The 23,017-nt window shown below is 44.5% G+C and overlaps 3 protein-coding genes across 4 annotated transcripts in view; 2 read left to right on the forward strand and 1 right to left on the reverse strand.

Annotated features, from left to right (window-relative positions):
- The window catches only part of LOC133118050 (GTP-binding protein 2-like), a 12,997-nt gene extending 10,635 nt beyond the window's left edge, over positions 1-2,362 (reverse strand). For both annotated transcript variants that reach the window (XM_061227698.1, XM_061227697.1), the window contains exon 1: positions 1,960-2,362. In XM_061227698.1, the coding sequence (XP_061083682.1) occupies positions 1,960-2,154 (195 nt within the window). In that variant the 5' untranslated portion in view covers positions 2,155-2,362. The remainder of the gene's footprint in view (positions 1-1,959) is intronic.
- A 4,050-nt stretch (positions 2,363-6,412) lies between these two features.
- mad2l1bp (MAD2L1 binding protein) lies at positions 6,413-8,795 on the forward strand. Its single transcript, XM_061228242.1, has 3 exons — positions 6,413-6,865; positions 7,742-8,046; positions 8,232-8,795. The coding sequence occupies exons 1-3, from the start codon at positions 6,430-6,432 to the stop codon at positions 8,760-8,762; spliced, it is 1,272 nt and encodes a 423-aa protein (XP_061084226.1). The 5' UTR covers positions 6,413-6,429; the 3' UTR covers positions 8,763-8,795.
- Positions 8,796-14,303: 5,508 nt separating this feature from the next.
- On the forward strand, positions 14,304-20,882 carry LOC133118364 (cystatin-like). The gene is made up of 3 exons (XM_061228290.1): positions 14,304-14,656; positions 16,132-16,242; positions 20,521-20,882. Exons 1-3 carry the CDS (start codon positions 14,444-14,446, stop codon positions 20,596-20,598), a joined length of 402 nt encoding a protein of 133 aa, XP_061084274.1. The 5' UTR covers positions 14,304-14,443; the 3' UTR covers positions 20,599-20,882.
- The last annotated feature ends 2,135 nt before the right edge of the window (positions 20,883-23,017 follow it).

Genomic DNA, 23,017 nt, shown 5'->3' on the forward strand with positions numbered 1-23,017 from the left:
ATACAATTTAGCCCCACCCCCCCACCCCCCCACCCCCACTTGTATCTGGATGCCCAACTGCTTCTTTAGGAGTTGGCAACAACACAAGGCCAAGATCCCACAATGAATAACCTAATTTGCTAAACCTAGTTTGCAAAACAACCACAAAACTAGTCAAATGAGACTGTCTTGTGTATCACTCTACCTTTGTAATATACTATTTCACCTACATTGTGAAGGGCTAACCAACCCTGTTCCTGGAGATCTAGCATCATGTAGATTTTTATTTCAACCATAATTTGACAATGCTGATTCAATCAAGCTCATCTCCATCTGCTGAATGAGGTGTGCTTTGTTAGGGTTTGTTAGAGTGAAAACCTACAGGATGGTCGATATTCACACCATGGGTCAGTGGCATTCCGATGCCTCAGTCGTTTCTTCTCTAAAAAAGGGCAAGTTCAGACCTGCAAATGTCAGCGAGACACAAGAGCTGTTTCTTCCGCAACCAACGAGGTTGCCTGGAAACATATGCCACGGAGTAACACTACACTACACAGTGCCAAAGTCCGCAGCCGCTGACCCATGACCTTGTGGGACAGAATGACACCCAAACAGAGGTAACTGTGCAACGCTCTGAGTTCGCCTAAGCGCATATTACTCTGGCTCAAATTGCATAGCACAGTTCAGCCGCAGGAAATCACGTTCAGTTTAAAAATATATGGCTCGTATAACCTGTCTACGTGATCGAGTAAACGCGACAACTCATCCTACAACTGTAGCAGCGTCCTCGCCGCTGCCCCCATAACACAGTGGTATTTTTAGTCCGCTGTGGCAAAATAGAGAGCTCTCAAATTACATTCCAACACGGCAGTCCTGGTGATCGGCAACTCCCATCCAGCAAAACGGACAAGCCAACACATCAGCCACTACTGTGCACCACGCCTACTGCATAACAACGAAATGGTTGTGTCTGAGGGCACCGAAATATATAAGTTACTGTATGTACTAATGAAAGACCGCAATAATCCAATGGCGAGCTGTGTGGCAGATATTGCCGTGGTCATTGCTAATGCAGCGTCTTCATTAAACTGTCTGACAAGCTGCTCCGCTAAACCTACAACGACTGACAGTATTCTGACAAAGTGGAAAAGCAACTCGGTCACAGATGAAATTGAAAGTGGAATTAAATACCGGTAGCAATGCTACACTGATTCAAAGTGAAATAATTGTTCGGCACCGTACTCCTATTTTCTGCACAATTAATTGCTTTTGCCTTTAAGCTGCGCTATTTTTCAGGGTCAAAAAGACACTGCTCCAGCTGGACTTGCGTCGCCCCCACCCACTTTGCCAACATTTAGCGACAATTACACACATAGTTGTCCTAGCTTGTCAAGTCAATATAACACACAAGCAACTGTTAACGTGACTGGGTGATTTTAACTACATAAGCTTAGTCGGTGACATGTTTAAACTGTAACGTTACCTGCAAATCCAAATTCATTAAAGCTAGATGTCGACCTCTTTCATTTTTAAAGCTTTGTGAGGCAAAAACGGAAGCAAAAAAGCTAACCGGCGTCCCGCTCGCGAGCTGTGACAGGCTCGTGCATTAGATGCCGTCATTCAGTCCGCTATATTGGCTTGTCAACGGAGAAATGTGACAAGTCCCCACATATTTAAGAGCCAATTTTGTTTTGTTCGGGCGGCTGAACACCTTGCTAGAACACGACCCTGCACCAACTTATTACTTACTAGCGAAACCCCAACGTTCATAGCTGCGACAAGTAACGTTAAGGTTAACAATACCGAAGTTCACTCGTAAGATAGATAACTTACGATACCTACATGTAGCTAGCTAGCTTTTTGAAAATGTTGGTAGGCTAGCTAGCTAGATTGTGCATATTAGCTCGGTCGGTATTGAGCTTTTGATTAAACTGGACCACCTCTAGAACCATGTCCCCAAAAGTTGGGATCTCAGCTCACCTCCGGAGGTAGGTATGGTGGGTTGTTGTTGGGTTTTGTGTTTCTGGTTGATCGATTCTTGACTTTTTTGCCGTTTTTCGAACATGCTTTCTTGGAGACGATTCCAAACCCATTACCAGAACCGGAGCACAGTCCCTGAGAAGCCGATTTCAATCCGGAACTGGCACCAAAGAGCTCTGCCACCCGAGGATCCATTATAGGTTAGACTACTTAAAACTCCTTACAACTACCCTGTCCAGACCAAGGCCATACATTTGGATAAATGCGATAGAAAGCCAGGGGACAAAAACTCAATAAAGTGCAATATTAAAAATGTATTCTGGCTAGCTAGCTAACTAGCCAGCTAGTTGGCAGACTCGCCTACCCAGGCTCCTGGCTTTCTACAAAATAACAACTCCGTCTCCGTGTCGTTTTCACATAGGTGCGGAAATACGTCATGGAATGTTATTGTTAATATTAATGAGTACACCAAGAATACTTGAATATTTTACATTTAAAACAGGGGCGACCACCAATGTCGTGTAGTCATTGGGCAATATGACCGTCAATCCCATATTTGAAGTTAAGTTGCGGTTTTGCCGCCTAGCAAGTCACCCGAAGGCGGAACCACAGTGCTGCGTTACTCTACCTTTGCATCAGCCGGACAGAAAGTCCCTCCAAGACTTGTTAATGTTCAGGTTCATGTCAGTTCATTTACTGATAACTTGACAGTTGTTATCAGGGTAATTATGTTTTAACAGCAATATTAATATCCAATTGAATGTTCATACTCGAAATAATATAATTTTTAATTAATATCTGGCATAACAAAACATAACTTATTCGTCATTATATTAAATGTCTTGCTATTGATGAAATCATATTCTTTAATGTGGGTTGGACCGAATTCCGTTCCCAACAAAAGATTTCCGATGCAGAGCTGAAATTTCATGGGCTGTATATTGTGTCTTGTGAATTGTTTCAACTTTCACTTTGGGATCTGATGTTGCACACTGCTGCCACCGTGTGGTGGAAATGGGCCACTGCAAAAGAGTTGATCTGAGGAAATTTCTGCCAGGAAGAGTCTAATTTAATCCAAAGCGATTTACAAGTGCACAGGTTCTTCCACAAGTTAAAGCATAACATCCACATGAAGCGCTGTTCTAAACAAAAATAGCATGCTGATTGTACTGCATCGAAATAGGGGGAGGGATTCTGCTGTCCTGACAGTGGTAGGCAAGTCATTCCACCACTGAGGAACCAGAATGGAGAATAGGCGTGAACGTGCAGCTTGACCCCCAGGTGCTCGTAGTGAGGGAACTCCTCACTCCTTAATGTTTAGCCTGATGCACCAGGGTCATAATCACACTCACATCAATGAGACAATCATAATAATCAGGCTCACTCACAGTACTATTAGCCTGGTAAGGCTACTCATGACCTTACTGTGATTGTGACAAGCCTGGGGGATGTGCTTTACTCATCAACTACCAATTCGATTGCAGGAATTTAGTCTGACCCCAATCTCACACATTGTAATTTTCCTTTCCAGCTGGCCTAAAGACACAGGCACAGCTTAAGCTTAGCCCTAGACTAAATGCAATTCAAATTTTGTTTTATTCTGAGCGTAATCTGTGTCTGTGAAACCAGCCCCGTGCGTGCGAGAGCATAGACACAGAAATAAAATGGAGGATTCCACACTTGGGTAAAATGGTGGTAAAAAGGGAGAGGTACAACCATGCTTCAGGCTGTTGGGCTCCAGTGACAAATACTTTTTTCGAAATGATAATGTTTGTAGCAGCTGTTGTGTTGTGATGGTAGAAGAATATTATCTGCAATCTACTATGACTGAAAGACAAACAATAATACATGAATATTGTGAGATAAAAAAGAAATGTTAGGATATACTCCTGTCCATATATAATCTAAAACAGGGATTTCCATCCATAATTATAATTACAAGCTAGGAAATCCATCCATCCATTTTATTAAACTGCTAATTCCTGGTTAGGGTCGTGGGGTGGGAGGCCTGTCCCAGCATGCAGTGGGCAAGAGGCAGGAATACATTGCAGGGCCCCCACGCCATTCACTCACACATTCATACTTACACACACACACACACACACACACACACACACCCCTCACTCACACATTCATACTTACACACACACACACACACACACACACACACCCCTCACTCACACATTCATACTTACACACACACACACACACACACACCCCTCACTCACACATTCATACTTACACACACACACACACACACACACACCCCTCACTCACACATTCATACTTACTTACACACACACACACACACACACACCCCTCACTCACACATTCATACTTACACACACACACACACACACACACACACACACACACCCCTCACTCACACATTCATACTTACACACACACACACACACACACACACCCCTCACTCACACATTCATACTTACACACACACACACACACACACACACACCCCTCACTCACACATTCATACTTACACACACACACACACACCCCTCACTCACACATTCATACTTACACACACACTCACACACACACACACACACACCCCTCACTCACACACACACACACACACACACACACCATTCACTCACACATTCATACTTACACACACACACACACACACACCCCTCACTCACACATTCATACTTACACACACACACACACACACACACCCCTCACTCACACACACACACACACACACACACACCCCTCACTCACACACACACACACACACACACACACCCCTCACTCACACATTCATACTTACACACACACCCCTCACTCACACATTCATACTTACAAGCAGTTTAGAAAACCCAGTTACTACTGCATGTGTTTTGACTGTGGGAGGAAACCCACAGGGAGATCATGCAAACTCCACACAGAATGGCCCATTCACACTTGGTACTTTCTTGCTTTGACTTGACAGTGCTACTTACTGTACTGCCACATTAATAATAATAATAATAATAATAATAATAATAATAATAATAATAATAATAATAATAACAATAAACATAATAATTACCCAATATCTGAGGATGTGCTTTGTGAAACAAATAGTCTTTTTTTCTGCCACTCTTCACTTTGCAGTTTGCACAATTACATTAGATTATTTCAATGTCTGATTTGACCTTTTTAAGCCCTACGATGTCAGTTGAATGTCCCATATTCACACACTTTTAATGTCAGATCAGTTGACACTTTCATTTTCTGCCGTGTGTTGAATGATAAAGGATTCATTTTGAAAGAGGTTGTGGCACATGGCTGTATACTGCCACAAACTGAGCATACGACTCATACTACATCCATCCGTCCAGCCATTATCTTAACCCGCTTATCCTGAACAGGGTTGCAGGGGGGCTGGAGCCTATCCCAGCATACATTGGGTGAAAGGCAGGAATACACCCTGGACAGGTCGCCAGTCCATCGCAGGGCACACACACCATTCACTCACACACTCATACCTACGGGCAATTTAGACTCTCCAATCAGCCTAACCTGCATGTCTTTGGACTGTGGGAGGAAACCGGAATACCCAGAGGAAACCCACGCAGACACGGGGAGAACATGCAAACTCCACACAGAGAGGCCCCGGCCAACAGGGATTCGAACCCAAGACCTCCTTGCTGTGAGGCAGTAGTACTAACTCATGCTACATTTCAATGGAAATCAGCCTGAAACTCAGTTTAAGTCGTAATGTAGTATGCGATGAGTAGTAATGTAGTATGCAGTTTCGAACACTGCCCATTTGTGGAAAAAGACAAATAAAAAGTGTGCATTGCATTAAAATAACTTTTACACACTTTCAACAACCTAAACCAAACAAACTTGGTCCCGGGCCCCCCTGTGTATGCTGGTTTTTGTAATTGCAACCATAATTGCAATCCCAGAACTTTAACAAGATGTTAATGTTTCTCATTTAGGTGCTTTTCATGTTTAATATTATTGTTTACCCTTAAGCTACATTGTTATAAATATACATGCATACCCTGTAGAATTAAAGTCCAATATTCACAGTTTGCTTATTCACATATGGTCAATTGCAAATCTTTGAAAAGAAAAAACGTATTAAAGACTGAGTTGAATCAACAGTTCACAGTTGTTGGTCACCCCGTTTAAAACCCAGTGTTAAAAATAAACGTCAACAGAGACCGTTTTAGCATTATCAAAGTATCTCCATCGATTTTCTCCAGAAGGAGGGTCCATACTCTTCAAAGGGAGGGTCTCCAGACAGTATCTCTGACGTAAATGAAAATAGGAAATGACGAAATTCACGCTCGTACTTCTATTTAAATAATGCTATTTTTATCCGTTGATGAAAATAAAACAATGCCTACTTACTTCTAAAGATGTCTAAGAATAGATAATTTTGTTTTTAAAAGTCAGGAGCTGTTTTAACATCGCAAAATAGCGTCTCACTTCCGCATATGTTAGTTTCCCATGATGCAGTTCGAACGGGAGGAAAATTCAAACCGCTCTGGCGAAACCGGGGAGATGGCGGAGGCCAGAGTTGGGGAATTAGCCCCAGTCGTGGAAGATAAAAACGACAAATTAGAAGTCAATAATAAAAGGGCTTCACACGAAGGTGAAGACTCCCGAAATGCCATCTCTTCTTATTTATACCGCGACGATTCGGTGGACACGGAAGCCAATATCAGAAGTGCACAGGACAATCCCACGGAAGCGGCTTGCAAAAACTCCCTTGAGCTCCCGTGTGGAAGCGTGTCCCACGAAAGTACACCGATCGAAGACGAGATAAGGGCTGAAAAACATCTCACCACAGGAGATGATTGTCATTCATTAAAGAATTCACAGGATGGGGAAGAAAACAAGGAGAACTGCTGTGTTGCCGTCGCTCCTGCCCTAGTACTGACAGGTGTGTTCTACAGCTAACGGCGAGTTTGAGAAATTCAAGTTAAAACTCGGCGTGAACGTACATTTATAGCAATGCTAAATGAGCGTAGTCAACTATTACATTGAAATTCATGAAGAGGTTACAGTGCTTAAAATGATTAGGTTGTAATGCACGTACTAGGACTAGCACTTTGGACGTGCTAATTTCAATAGCTACATGACGTATTCAATGAACTGGATTTAAGATATCTAGCGAAACATAGATTTTTGGTGTTCAGTGTACTAACGTTGGCTATTTAACTACAGATCTACTCTTTCTTTATGGATATTAATTTGTGTTCATTTTAACTTGACAGTAATGCATCCAGTTTTATTGTACAGACTGTTTTGTGTCACACCTAACCTCGTGCAGTTGAAAAGCGTAAACCCAGCTTGATTAGCATTTTATGACGTGAGAAGAGTTTCAAGGCACTGCTCACCAAATGGTGCGGTTATACCGTGGAGCAAATGCAGTTGAGTTAAGAGCGGTTCCCAAATTCTGTCCCACTTGCAATCCAATAACTTTAACAAGCTGTGAATATTTCTTAATTATATGTTATTTGAGGGATTATTTACCAGAAATCGCAATGCAATCCACGAAGAATACTATTCCCATGTTCATATTGTGCTAATGTCATTAAAAGGCAGCTTATTTCTAACAGATCAAATGAAAGACTTAGGCTCTTATTTTGTGAAATTGTAGACACCTGGCTACTAAAACTAACCACTTGGCATGAAGAAAAGTTATATTACATTTACTCCTATAAATGCAGTGTGCAAGTATGTCTGACCTGCATTGTGTATGCGGAATGTAAACGAAACGAGAGAAGAAGCCCGTGTGCGTGGTGTGCCTCTCCAGGCTCCTCCGCGGCTCCAGAGGAGGAGGGGGACCACTTGAAGCGCTCGGACCTGAAAACCGGCGCGGGTGCGGTCCAGGCCGGCGCGGGTGCGGTCCGGGCCGGCGGGGGTCCGGAGGACGACCCCGCCCCGCGCACGCGGGAAGACGGCTGCGTGGCTGTGGTCTTCCCCGGCAGCATCACGCAGGACGCCTGCTGCAAGTTTGTCTGCGAGATCCTCAAGTGTGTCCTCTACCTGCGGCAGCAGCTGCCCATGACCTACGACCAGCTGGTGTACTTCCAGAAGAAGCAGCAGGCCGCCGGCCCGGTGAGTGAGGCCAGGCTTCTTGGCATTACTGGACTATGGTGTCATGGTTAGAGTTCCTGCACAGGTGTGCTGATGGCATTATTAATATAAGGGAAGGTTGATGGACATTTCCTCTACAGTGTAGGCTGCTGTGACTGTCCGCTGTGTGGGGCAGGTGTGTGAGTGATGGTGTCTCTCCCCCCCAGGGTGAGGAGGTGGTGGGCGGCCGGCCAGGGAGGCCCGGCGGGTGGGATGTGAGGAGGTGCCAGCGGACCGTGGCGGATCTGGAGGAGGTGCTGCAGCAGCTGGAGGTGCTGTTCTCCCTGAGCCGCGTCCCGCGGGTGCTGCTCCTGCTGGGGGGCACCTCCCTGCTGCCCAAGGAGGCGTACGAGGTGAACCTGGAGGCGCTGTGGGACGGGCCTCCCGCGGGGCGTGGCCTGAGGACCAGCGCCTGCCTGCGGCAGCTCTTCCGCCGCCTCTTCCTGGCCGACTTCCTGCTGGACGCGCGGCCCGTGCGGCTGCTGGGCACCGTCGTCATGGCGATGGCGCACCGGGACTGCGGGGTGGGCTGGTTCCGCCCGCGGCTGGACTACCGGGTCCCGCCCCGGGCCAAGCGGCGAGTCATCGCCCTGTCCTGCGCCCCCCCCGGCCCCCAGGCCCCCCCCGTGCCGCCGGGCCACGCCGATGACTACGTCTGGTTCCAGGCCCCCGTCACCATCAAGGGCTTCTGCAAGTGACCCGCCAACAGATGGGGGGGGGGGGGGGCAGGGGCAGGGGCAGGGACGAGTCAGCCTCGGGGCTGGAGGCTTGGGAGGAAACTGGACTCGCACCGTCCTCCATCTTGGCTCCGGCATCCCCAGTCTGTCTGAAGCCAGAGGGGCCAGTCTTTGCACAGGAGGAGGATGGGCGACTGGACGCCTCGCGTGCGGATTTAATTTGAGCAGCATGAAGACGTGTGGCCTCATGTATGACGTGTGATTGAGTTTATTGTGTGAAACAGCTTTTAATCTTCAGGAGGACTTCCCATGAACAAATCACCAAGTGCTCGATGTATTTTGTCTCAAATCCCGTATCAGTCATCAATTAAAATGTTTGAAATGGGATGTGCATTATTTAGGTTTAAATGTTGTTTCTGGTTGCTGACAGTAGAAGTTGCAGTGAATCTATGTGGGGCTTGTGCAGGTGTTATTCTGCATTGCGGCATTGGGCTGAGTACATAAATGCACACAATCTGTGCTTTTTATTTCTATCTCTTATTCACACACAAATCAAGCTTTTTAACCTTTTATTCAAGCAGTAAAAATACTGTACATGTTTTTTTTATATATAGGTAATGCACCAGCGTTTGCAAAGAATCTCGTTACGGTGTTCAGAATACTTTATTAAAATAAGATCGAAGATTGATTAGACTTCCTCATTGTACTTTGAGTATAAAAAAAAAACAGATGCAGCTCACAGTTACAACTGATGGACGGAGCAGTGACCTGAGACAGGTGAGCACGTACAGGTGAGCACGTCTGGCTTATTTTGCTGCACTGTGATGATTGAATGAAGGCGGAGCTTAAAAGGCTTGAAGGTTAAAGTGGAGAGACCTCAGCGTGAGTCTGGGGCCACAGTGACTCCGTCCTCACCCATCAGGCTGATCACTCCAGTGACTGGCACTGCGATACGCTGCTGATCACTCCAGTGACTGGCACTGCGATACGCTGCTGATCACTCCAGTGACTGGCACTGCGATACGCTGCTGATCACTCCAGTGACTGGCACTGCGATACGCTGCTGATCACTCCAGTGACTGGCACTACGATACGCTGCTGATCACTCTAGTGACTGGCACTGCGATACGCTGCTGATCACTCCAGTGACTGGCACTGCGATACGCTGCTGATCACTCCAGTGACTGGCACTGCGATACGCTGCTGATCACTCTAGTGACTGGCACTGCGATACGCTGCTGATCACTCCAGTGACTGGCACTGATACGCTGCTGATCACTCCAGTGACTGGCACTGCGATACGCTGCTGATCACTCCAGTGACTGGCACTGCGATACGCTGCTGATCACTCCAAAATGGGCAACACCTATTTTCAATGTGATCCTAGGTCTCAAGACAAAACATGAAATTGTAAACAACTATTCATAAAGTAATAAAGTGAAAATTTCATATTTAACGCTTTCCAGCAAGAAGTGCATCATCGGAAAATAAAACATGCCATGAGAATGAGAACATTTGCAAAATGTCCTGGAAATATTTGTGAGGTCTTGGAGAAGTGTAAGCTCAGAGCTCAGACGCGCGGTTATGGGGAAGGCACTAAAAATGGAGGAAATGGCCAAAAAAAGATGAATAAATTGACTACAGTCTGTCTGGTGCAGAACAAAACCCTATCAGACTCTTGACTAAAAAGACGCACGTTCGATGAGAGAAACCCACGCTGTCACCTCATTGGCCGATACAAACCATTTCATGAAATTTGTGATCAGCTCAACTAGCTTGACAAGGGTACCAAAGGAATTTCTAAACTTGCAGTAAGGGCAAGTAAGCGCTTCAGTGCAGGAACATAAACACCCAGAAGACACCGCAGCCCTCCAGGACTCCAGCTCTGACTACTCCAGGCCCTGCTCTGGGTGTCATTCACTCCGCAGCCTGTAGAGGGCAGAGCAGCCGAGTCAAAGCAGCTGAGACGGCCCCCAGTGCTGGATGTAAAGTCACAGCAGAATGTTTACACATAACGCACCGTATCAGCCTCCACTTCCATGTTCATCCAGGATCTCTTGCGCCATTTGGGATGATAAAACTACAAAAAACATTGCAAGATCTGTTTGCCCCTGAAAGCTGGGATTTTGGCACCCTTTGGGTTCAGTACATATGACGCTCATGGATGTTTCAGTAACAGGAAATGTACACTGCAGTTATTTACCAGATGCTTTGTATCCAGAGCGGCTTACAGTTGATTAGATTAAGCAGGCGCTAATCCCCCCCCCCCCCCCCCTGGAACAATGTGGGGTTAAGGACCTTGAACAAGGGCCCAACAGCTGCACTGATCTTACTGTGCCATGAGGCCAAGGGCTGCCCCACAGAAACAAAAGCAGAAGTGTGACCGTGTTGTAATACAGGAAGGCTGCTGGTTCCATCACGCTGAGCACTGCACTTCCCCGTCGAGCATAACTGGCCAACATTACCCCAGGAACAGACTGACATCAGCAGTTTTCTGGCGATCCCAAGTTGCAGTAGAATGGTTCTATATTTTGATCGGCGAGTCAATGCCCAAGACTGCTGCTTTAGTGGGGTTGTGTGATTTTCCCTTTAAATACTTTACATTTTATTTCCCTGAGCCAAATAAAACAAAGGTGCTAGATTACATCTAACATTGGGCTTCATGTCCTTCAGTAGTATAACAAACCATGCCTGTGTTCATTTAATTTGTGAAGCTGATCATACTTGCTTGTTCTTTTTCACCTCTTATACCGCTGTAAAGATATGTGATGCAAGCCTCAAACACATGACAGATAGTGGCGTTTGAATGGCGACTCGTACGCACTGATAGACCGACTACTCGGGTACAGAATAGCAAGTGGGAGCGGGTGATCAAGGACTACTCCAAACAAGGAGATGTGATTACAGCAGTTCAACAGACTGTTTACTGGCTCAAGAAAACCAGAAAATCAAACTCCCTCCTGATTGGCAGACTGATTCTGACTTCCATAAATACAAACCCGTTATAATGAATAACCATTTCTGAAAAGCAAAGGCTGAAAAAAAACATTTATAGTCATTCACTCTGCTCTGAGAACAGGATTCAGAATCTCAGCTAAATCCAGAAACAGTTTCCTGTTTCTCTGCTGCCATTCCTGTAAATAAGCCTAATTTTCATCAAGTTGGAGAGACGTTTGTTTTCTGACACCACCCTGAAGATTATCTCCGAATATGTGGGAGATTAGATTAGGCCTGGAGAGCAAACATTTTGGAATTGCACTGCTTGGAGTGAGTCGAGCAGCACCATTATGACCACAAACCACATCACATCTCAAGGGTTTGTGTTGTTGCTGACAAGGACAAAAAAACAACAACAACTAAAGAATGCATTTAAATAATGAAGGGAACAGGCCATCTTGGTTGACTCTTTACCCTCAAACAAGAGAGCATTCAGTTCTGAACTTGAACAACAGTCTGTTGGCATTCCTGACGCTGTTTCTCATTGGAACAAAACATTCATGGACCTTGTGCTTCTCACAGATGAATGCAATCTGCACCTGGTTACCCGGCTGCCTCTTCTTTAGCATATGGTCCATCATCATGTCCTGAACTGTTGCCCTGGGCTACCTCATGGGCTCCCTCATATGTTTTTCCCCCACTAGGGAGTGTGAGTCAGTGAGTGAGTGAGAGTGAGTGAGTGTGTGAATGAGTGAATGAGTGTGTGTGAGCGTGTGAGTGAGTGTGTGTGTGAGTGAGTGTGTGTGAGTGAGAGTGTGTGTGACTGAGTGAGTGTGTGTGTGAGTGAGTGTGTGTGATTGAGTGACTGAGTGTGTGAGTGTGTGTGTGTGTGTGTGTGTGACAGTGTGTGTGAGAGTGAGTGTGTGTGAGTGAGTGACTGAGTGTGTGAGTGAGAGTGTGAGTGAGCATGTGTGTGAATGAGCGTGTGTGTGAGAGTGAGTGTGTGTGTGTGTGAGTGAGAGTGAGTGTGTGAGTGAATGTGAGTGAGTGTGTGTGTGTGAGTATGTGTGAGTGAATGTGTGTGTGTGTGTGTGTGTGTGTGTGTGAGTGACTGAGTGTGTGAGAGTGAGTTTGTGAGTGAGAGTGAGAGAGTGAGTGAGTGTGTGTGTAAGTGAGTGAGTGTGTGTGAGTGTGTAAGTGAGTGAGTGTTGTGGAAAGAAAGAGCATTTGATTTCGGATGCAGGCAATTTATCTAATTTTATAGGGGCCCTAGTGAAACGGGAAGTGTAAAGTCATGATCAGTAATGCAATGTTTAGGAGGGCTCATGGGACCAGAAAGCCAACACCCAAAATAGGCTCGGCGGTGATCAGAAGAGGAAGTTGGTTGATGGTAATTGTTTTGAGGTAAGAAGAGGCTCACTTAGCCAACCGTGTGCTACATAAATTATATCCATGGAAGACTCACTCGCTCAGAGCTTTTGAGTCAATGCCAATGTCAATGCATTAATCTGTAAAATGGTGAACGTGTTGTTCAGCGTTACTCAATTCCATGTGCTGCGGGCCACAGTGTCTGCAGGTAGTGTTTACATTTACATTTTTACATTTTTGTCATTTGGCAGACGCTTTTAATCCAAAGCGACTTACAAGTGCATAGGTTCTACGACAAGTCAAAGCATCATATCCAGAACTAGGAAAATACACATGGAATGCTGTTCTAAACATATCGTCGCCATCATAAGTGCAATCTTTTTTTTTTGGGGGGGGGGGGTTAGACAAGGATAGGGGTATCAGAAAGGGGGGGAAATCAGGAGGGAGGACTAAGGTAGAGCTCCTACCTTAGTTTGCTCCTACCGTGCGCTACACCACCTGATTTCACCAACTAGTTTACCTGCTTGGACGGCCCGCAGGACGTGGAGTTCAGGAGCGCTCGTTCATTCTCAAATGCGTTACATAGGCTGTGCAGTTCTGTTACAGACTCATTACACCAGCGGTGCACAACTCCGGCCATGGTTCTGCTTGGTCTACGTGCAGGTTTTTGTTCCAATCAGTTACCTTAATTTTAGTTGTATAAACTACTCTGGTTCACTCATGTAGCTACTAATTAAATAAGTCATTGCATAAGTTGAAACATCGGCCCTGGCGAAAACACTACCTCGGTTTCTTAAAAGAAAGCTACTTTAGCACAAAATTTGGTTCGTGAACCAAAGAGCGCGACGCAAGCCGACACAGACTATTAGGACAAATGCGGCGCTAGTCACAGCGTACATATTTTCCAAGGAAAAGATGGGTCAGAGAACAACTCCCTTTTCAAATATTTATTGAACCACAATGCGATAACGCGTTTCTGTGATAAAATCACAGTTTATCACCGAAAGCTTCCATAAATATTTTAAAAGGGAGTTGCTGTTTGAACCCAAATATTACTCAAGCAATATCGATTAGTGAAACATTGGTACATACTGTTTCTTTAGAAATACTTCGTCATGCCGACTCTCAGTCTGGACAAAAACAACCTAAATTGCGGTGGGGGTGGGATTAGAAGGTCAGCCAATTGTAATGCCGTTCTGAATCGCAAACCTCCCAACCACAAATTCTCTTTCGCTAATGACGGTCTTTTTTGACCGACGCATCAGCACAAGGTTCCGCCCATTAGCTCAGCAGAGATTAGTCGACACGACTGCTTATATAAGCGTTTAGTTCCGACAAATAGATTGTTAAGCCAGCACCTAATACAAAGAAAGAAGAAACTTAACGCCAATTTCAAAATGACAGCAATTTGGAAGATCGCGGTGCCGCTTCTTGCCGTGTTCTTTGCGGTGGCGAGTGCAGGTATGGGTATGACGGGAGGATTAAGTGAAGCGGACCTGGAGTCAGCGCCAGTCAAAGACGCCTTGCAGTTTGCTGTCCTACAGTACAACCGAGGAAACAATGCTATGTACCAGAGCAAAATGACCAAATTAATCAAGGCTCAGCAACAGGTTAGTAGCCTGTGCATAATCGCTAACTGTTTTAAGCTTACTTTGAACCGAACTCAGTATACCTGTCTTTGCTGGAGAAAGGTGAATGATTATAATTCGTACTATCATAAGGGCGACAAATATCGGACGGTCGGGTTCGAACCGCGGACGTCGCGGCTCGTAATGAGTATGCGGTTCGTGCTCTACGGGCTGCGCCGCCGAGACATCAGTATATTAAATACTTAGTTGCAAATCCTTTGCATTCAATGGCTGCCTGACGTCTGCAACCCATAGACCTCACCAACCACTGGGTATCTTCTGGTGATGCTCTGATGCTCTGATATTCTGATGTTCTGATGCTCTGATGTTCTGATGCTCTGATGCTCCGATATTCTGATGCTCTGATGTTCTGCCAGGTCTGTACTGCAGCCACCTTCAGTTCCTGTTTGTTTTGTTTTGTGGAATTTGGTCGGATCTGTGCAGATCTTTCTGTACATTTCAGAATTCATCCTGCTGCTGCCACCAGCTGTCACTCACACACACACAAACACACACTCACACACACTCACACACAACCTAGTCACAACATCAATAAACACATGTGAGCCCTACCACATGTGCACTACCTGCACTATATTTTGCAGATGAGGGGTGCTCTGGATCATAAGCAGTTCCTTTCTTCCTCCACACTGGCACTTGGTACATGTTAATACTTGTCACATATGTACCTAAGACTTCGTTCCAGAATACTACAGTTTATGGACAAATGCACAAAATATCCACATTCATCCTAATTCCAAGAAGGTGCCAAATTGCGATTACTGTGGCATTGGTAATGTCAGTAATGTTAATACGTGTATTTTTACATTACATTACATTATTGGTATTTGGCAGACACTCTTATCCAGAGCGACGTACAGTTTATAAGACTAAGCAGGAGATAATCCTCCCCTTGCTCAAGGGCCCAACGGCTGTGCAGATCTTATTGTGGCTACACCGGGATTGGAGCCGCTGACCTTGCGTGTCCCAGTCATTTACCTTAACCACTACACTACAGGCTGCCCCAATATTTAATAGGCTTATGTCTTGGTTCAGATTAAACAATATTGTGAGTAGGTATTTGTGGTGTGAGAGTGCTGTTCACCTGCTCACTCACTGCTGCTGATGTAGCTTGCATGGTTGCACTCAGGTCTGGGTCAGGTACTGTATGTAACAGATTTGGATTCAAATACTTTTCTGTGCTCAAATGATTGTTCCTGGTGCAATTGAGCCAACCATGAGGACCAGAAAATGGGGTTTTGCACTTCTTGAGAGTATTTCATGGGTTCCAATACAACAGACAAGTATTAGTATTTGAATCCAAAACGATTACATTTTACAAGAATCCAGCTCTTTATCCCTCTGGAATAATAAATGTAGTTAACGTTGTGTTTGAATGCAGGTGGTTGCCGGAATGAATTACATTTTCACGCTGTTAACGTTGTGTTTGAATGCAGGTGGTCGCCGGAATGAAGTACTTTTTCACGGTGGAGTTGAGCATGACCTCCTGCCGCAAGAACGTCGACTTGAAGCAGTGTGAGGTGCACAAGGACCCAGCGATGGCAGCGGCAAGTCTCCTCCGTCTCCTCCCTCTCTCCCTCTCCTCCCTCTCCTCTGCTCGTAGCCCTTCCTCCCTCCTCTGCTCCACCTGCCGGCGGACGGAGGGATGGAGGAACGTCCTGCTTCAGTCAAGCGTCAATTTGATGCGATGTCTTAACAGACACGACCGGTGTGAAGCGGATCCACCGCTCGATCGTTCATACTTCACGCGTTTCTAAAAAAGACTTTACATTTTATCTAGCAGAAGCTTTTATCCGAAGCGACATACAAAAAAAAGTGCATACCAAGGTCGTAGAACAAACTACAGAACAGGTCGGATAAGGTACAATTCTCATAGGATCGATTGTGCAGCCGTGAACATAAGTCTAGTCCACAAAGTAGATGGGCCAGGTCTGTAGTAATACAGCAGCACCTCTTCAAGCTGAACCTCTCCCTGTCCCTCCCTACCTCCCTGTAAACCCTGTAATTGTTGTCTTTCTGTGATTTACTTGTGTATCAGGATGTTTAGTATGGCTAGGTAAGCAGTGTTTGGCTAGTTAAGGGGTTGGTTCATACATTTGCATGTTGCGGTTAAAAAAATTGTACTTCCCTCTTGGGTCTTTCAGCACACTTATCATTGCTTATGGGTATGCACTTTGTTGTACGTCGCTCTGGATAAGAGGGTCTGCCAAATGCCATTAATGTAATGTAATAAGGTCAAGAACTACATTACCCAGACATATTCACATTCACATTCAATGGTGGGGAGTGGATTGGACTGAGGGGGAAGTACATTACATTACATTATTGGCATTTGCCAGACACTCTTAGACAATCCACCCCTGGAGCAATGCAGGGATAAGGGCCTTGCTCAAGGGCCCAACGGCTGTGCGGATCTTATTGTGGCTACACTGGGATGAGAACCACCAACCTTGGGTGTCCCAGTCACGCACCTTTACCTCTACACCACAGGAAGTAGTGCTGGAGTCTCTGGCTCTCGGGGAAGAACACACTCTGCGGCGTGGAAGAATATTGATTGAAGGGGGATTTGATCTATATCCACTCTGATGCACAATGCTGATGCACAATGGAAAAAACCTTTGGTGTGAGAATACACAAGTATAACATGAGGAATAGTCCATGACATGGTGGTCATTACACGATTTTAATGCACAATGCAGAGGCAAGAAACCACCCGCCATGCAGTGGAGTGCGTTAAAACTGTGTAATGACCACTTATACCATGGTCTTTTACCAAAATTCTAAATTCAATACTTCAGGCCGTTACGGTGGCTACTGTTTCCACATGTTCTGATCAGAACAGAGAAGCTAGGCAGATGACTAAGTCCGGTTTTGATAAAAAATGTTTTATCTTGATTAAATTCAAGGTTTTAAATGGCTAAAATTTCTTATTCGCCACTTCATATTCATAATTCACACACACACCACACACACACACACACCACACACGTACACACACACACACACACACACACACACACCACACACACACACCCACACACACACACACACACCACACACGTACACACACACACACACACCACACACACACACACACACACACACACACACACACACACACACACACACACACACCACACACACACACACACCACACACACACACACACACCACACACACACACACACACACACACACACACACACACACAAACACACACACACACCACACACACACACACTCTCACACACACACACCACACACACACACACTCTCACACACACACACCACACACACACACACACACACTCTCACACACACACACCACACACACTCACACACACACACACACACACCACACACACACACACACACACACACACTCTCACACACACACACACACACACCACACACACACACACACACACAAACACACACACACACCACACACTCTCACACACACACACCACACACACACACACTCTCACACACACACACCACACACACACACACACACACACACTCTCACACACACACACCACACACACTCACACACACCACACACACACACACACACACACTCTCACACACACACACACACACCACACACACACACACACACACACACACTCTCACACACACACACACACCGCACAAGTTCACTCACACACACACACACACCACACACACACACACACACACACACACACCGCACAAGTTCACACACACACACACACACACACACCACACGCACACACACCACACGCACACACACACACACACACACACCACACACACACACACACACACACACACCGCACACGTTCACTCACACACCGCACACGTTCACTCACACACACACACACACACACACACACACACACACACACACACACACACACACACACCTCACACACACACACACACCGCACACATTCACTCACACACATACACACACACACACACACTGCACACATTCACTCACACACATACACACACACACACACTGCACACACGCGCACACACACACTGCACACACACACACACACACGCATACACACACTACACTTATTTGTCACGTTTGTACTGTATTTGTGACGCATATGGCAGATAATCCACTGACCTTTGCCTTTCATTCAGGTGTATTTGAACACAATGACATGTACGCAATGACATAAAGTCTGTTTGCTCAGCCGGTCATTCAAGTGGGTGGCAGTGGTATGTGTCAGGGGACACAGCATCACTAAACTTAGCTACACACTTCAAACATTGAATATTTGTCAGTTGTCTGTCTTGTCTTAGCTAGACCAACTTGCTTGTGGGCTAGTATAGAATAACTTAACCTAGTATAATTTAGCTCTAAATTGCCAAATCCGACTACTTGATTTAAAATGTTTATTTTGTTTTGAGCATGTGAACTCTTTCAACCTTCTCATCAGCAGTTGAAAGAGTTCAGTTTTACAACAAATCTCTGAGTAATGAGTGATATATTCAGCCTCCATGTCAGATCCTGATGGGCTGGTGTTTCTCGGCTGGACACATATTGGAGTCTCGTTACAGGAACTTTGGGCTCACTGGACCCAAACTGGCCGATCGTGACCAAACCGCTTATTCCAAAGCCCTGAAGGAGGCTCATTCAAAAATTTTTTACCTTAAAAATATTGCCAAACTTCATCCCACTCTAACCCTGCCAGATGCCAATAAACTTGTCCACACCTTTTGGCTTGAGTACTGTAACTAACACATCACACCTAACACATCACACCTAACACATCACACCTATCCTCTCCACTGGCTTCCCATCTCCTCCCGGATTAAATTCAGATCCCTTCTCCTCACCTTTAAGTGCCTAAACCACTCAGCACCCACTTTCAGAGCTGCTCGCTCAACAACATTCCTCATCATCTCCAGTACAATAACCGTCTAAACCACAACATTACACTTTTAATTAAATCTGCAAATAAAACACATCTTTTTAGGAATGCGTTTTATTGAAAGTGTTTTTTAATTTATTCTTGTTTTCTTCTCTTGATCTGCTTGTTGTTAATATAATATTTTTGTTGCGCTTTGACATTGTCCATTCAATGAAAAGCACATAATAAATGTTAATTATTATTATTATTATTATTATTATTATTATTATTATTATTATAAATCTCAATCGATTTCCTGGTCTGGTGAGGACAAAGTGAAGGGCGGCCTGTAGCGTTGGGCCCTTGGGCAAGGCCCTTAACCCTGCATTGCCCCAGGGGAGGATTGTCTCCTGCTTAGTCTAATCAACTGTACGTCGCTCTGGATAAGAGCGTCTGCTAAATGCCATTAATGTAATGTAATGTAAAGTAGGAGAGGACAGATTGAGGCAATTGTATCTGCCCTCCCTCCCCCCCTCTTTCCACACTGTATCATGTTTACCTCTCTGCCCTTTTTGGAGGATGTTATGATGACACTATGATATGGGCTGATGGATGCGATTAATGAGTGTGGCCATTCCAAGCTGGGTGACAAATGATCAAAGTTTCTGCTTCTACCTCATAATTTAGGGAATAAATGAATTCCCTGGAGTGTGAGAACAATGTAGAAGTGTGGGTCTTTACAGCATCATATTGCTTTTTACAAACATGTTTGCCTGGTGTTTTGGAACAAATTATCCCAAAACTATAAACCCTGCCCATCTGGTCCTCCTTGCAGGCTCAAATGCACCAGGCAAGATCAATAGAGCACAGAAAAGTAATAGTGAAATACTATTTGAACCCGGGTCTGGTTTGGAAACACAAACTTGCTGTGTGTGCTTTCCTCTAATTTGATTTATTTTCCATTTCTTTCAGCCCAAGGAATGTGTTCTGACTGTGTGGAGTCGCTCCTGGCTCAATGAGATGGAACTCACAAAAACAATTTGCAAGTGAAAAGAATGGAGAAACGGCTGCTTTTCCTATTCTAAAATTTCCCTCCGGATGAATAAAGTATCTATCTATCTATCTATCTATCTATCTATCTTCCAGTCACCTGAGATTAAGGTGTGATCAGACACCCTATTAACCCAATTAATCGAAAACCATGACGTAATTTCGAGTTTTTTCTTTGACCATTTGTTGTTCCGAGATTAACTTAAATTTCAACTGGCAGTGCAAGCTATGCAATAAATCATTCATATTTGAACTAGCCAGAATAAATGATTAACACACTGCAATGTCTCAGCGTGCCACTGTGTTTCCTCATTTACATTACATTGCATTTAGGCATTTAACAGACATTTATATCCAGAGTGACTTGCATATGTGCATTCGTAGGACCTGCAAGAAAGTCTGTTTGAAAGCTAGATTTAGTTTAGTTTTTTAGGGAGGGAACACAAATTTTTTTTTTTTTTTAACAATGTGGAACGAGGTAGAGTCACAGAACCACACAAGAGTCTGCGCTAGTCTCACACTGCAAAGCCCTGGGGATCATTTGTTTGAGGTGCCTTTTTCCCTGAGAGCTAACCTACATTAAATACATCAAACGTCCTGCAACTGTCCATTCTGACTGGAGAGCAGATTGAATACATAAATACAGGTGTGGGAGCAGCAGTGATGGAGTGATGCGGAGTACATGGACTTAATCTCACAGCGTTACATTAAATGCCAGAATAGGTGCAAGAGGCATACAGAGAATATTGTTCTATTAGGAAGAAGATGGGTTGAGGAATATAGTTTCAGATAGGTACGATCAAAAGACCGATGTATTTGACCAAATGTGCAGTTTTAATAGGTGTGTTTCTAGTCCTGCGCTACTCAACTCCACATCCTGCAGGCGGCAGTGTAAGCAGGTAAAATCATGTGTGATATCCGGTGGTGTAGCGCACAGTAGGAGCGATTGCCTGCAGACAATGGCCCGCAGGATGCCGAGTTGAGTTGTGCTGATTTAGTCGTGGGCATCGCAAAATAAATGTTTCGTTGGAAAACATCAACCTGTTTCGGCATAAAATCTCAAGAGCTGTTGCTGAAGCGCAACAGTCTCAGCGTGTGTCTTGCAAATGCTTCAGTTTCTTGCACACGGATGGGGGCAAGGCAATTTCTCTGCAACTGCATTAACGATACCTCGCCCTCTCTGCACTTTGGAAATCTACGTACCACAAGAAATACAGTAATTTCAGTGTCTGTTTCACAGCAAGCAAATAGACCACAGATTTCCAGCCATTATTGCTCTTTTTTTACTAATACAGTTAAGAACATGACAAAGAAAGAACTTGGTTCTTTCGGGGAATTGATTGATTGATTGACTGACTTTTGTGAATAAGATTGTACACTTTTTTCAAGTTTGAGTGCCATTTTTGTGCTGGATAAGAATTTGAGAATTTGAGATCAGGATTCAATAAATAAATAAATAAATTATAATTCAACATTTTGAAACCATCATTCTTCAAAAAGGCACTACGTACACTAATAAATCACAGGCCATGCTTGGAGAAATATCAATGGAATTTCCATTGATTACTAAGAATATCTCTGGAGGAATTATCATTTTTGTCCGTATCGCCGTTGCATACTTCCACAAAAGTATGAATGCTATTATATACGTGTTGTCTAGGCTCTCTGGAACACGATGAGCCCACGCAGGAGCGTCTCTGACCACTATCGGTAATGCAGTTGCAGAGAAGCTGCCTTGCCCCCATCCGTGTGTGAGAAACCGTAGCATCTTCAATACACGCTGTCGTTTGACTATTGTACCGCTCTCTTTAGCAAAAAAACAAAAAACACTCCTTTTACAAGTTAGATATTAAGCTAGTTACAGTACAGTTCATATACTGAAGGTAAAAGTCTGCTCTCATCAAAGCCCCACTGTTTACATGGACTACAGTCTCGACATTTAGTCGCTCTACATTTTTTTATGTTTCAAGTGTTTCAGATGCAGTCCGTTATTCTTTTAGGTTGTTAGCTGCTTATCGTATCTGTCACGCCTGAAAAGACGAAGATTTTAAACAAGGCTGAAGCAGAAAAGGTCCTGCACTCACACTTACCAAAAAGTATCAAGGTACCTCTAATGTATACTTTATGTATTCACTATAAAGTGAAATGATAATTAAAATTAAAATGAACAATGAAGTTGCCAAAATGTTGTACTTGCAGATGTGATGTAGTTTGTGCATTTATTTAAATATTTAACAACTAATTTGTGTATTCAGTCATGTATTTCCTCAGTTGTTTAAAGATAAATGTTTTAATGCATGTTGCATTGAGTTAATGCATGTTAATCCTACAGGCTCTGTAGGACATTTAACAGATTGCTTAACAGATTGAGATGTAACTAAGAGCAACTGCTGATTTCAGAGGCTTGCGCTCGTAACAG

Source organism: Conger conger, chromosome 18 (genome assembly GCF_963514075.1).
Source record: "Conger conger chromosome 18, fConCon1.1, whole genome shotgun sequence".
Classification (NCBI taxonomy): Eukaryota; Metazoa; Chordata; class Actinopteri; order Anguilliformes; family Congridae; genus Conger; species Conger conger.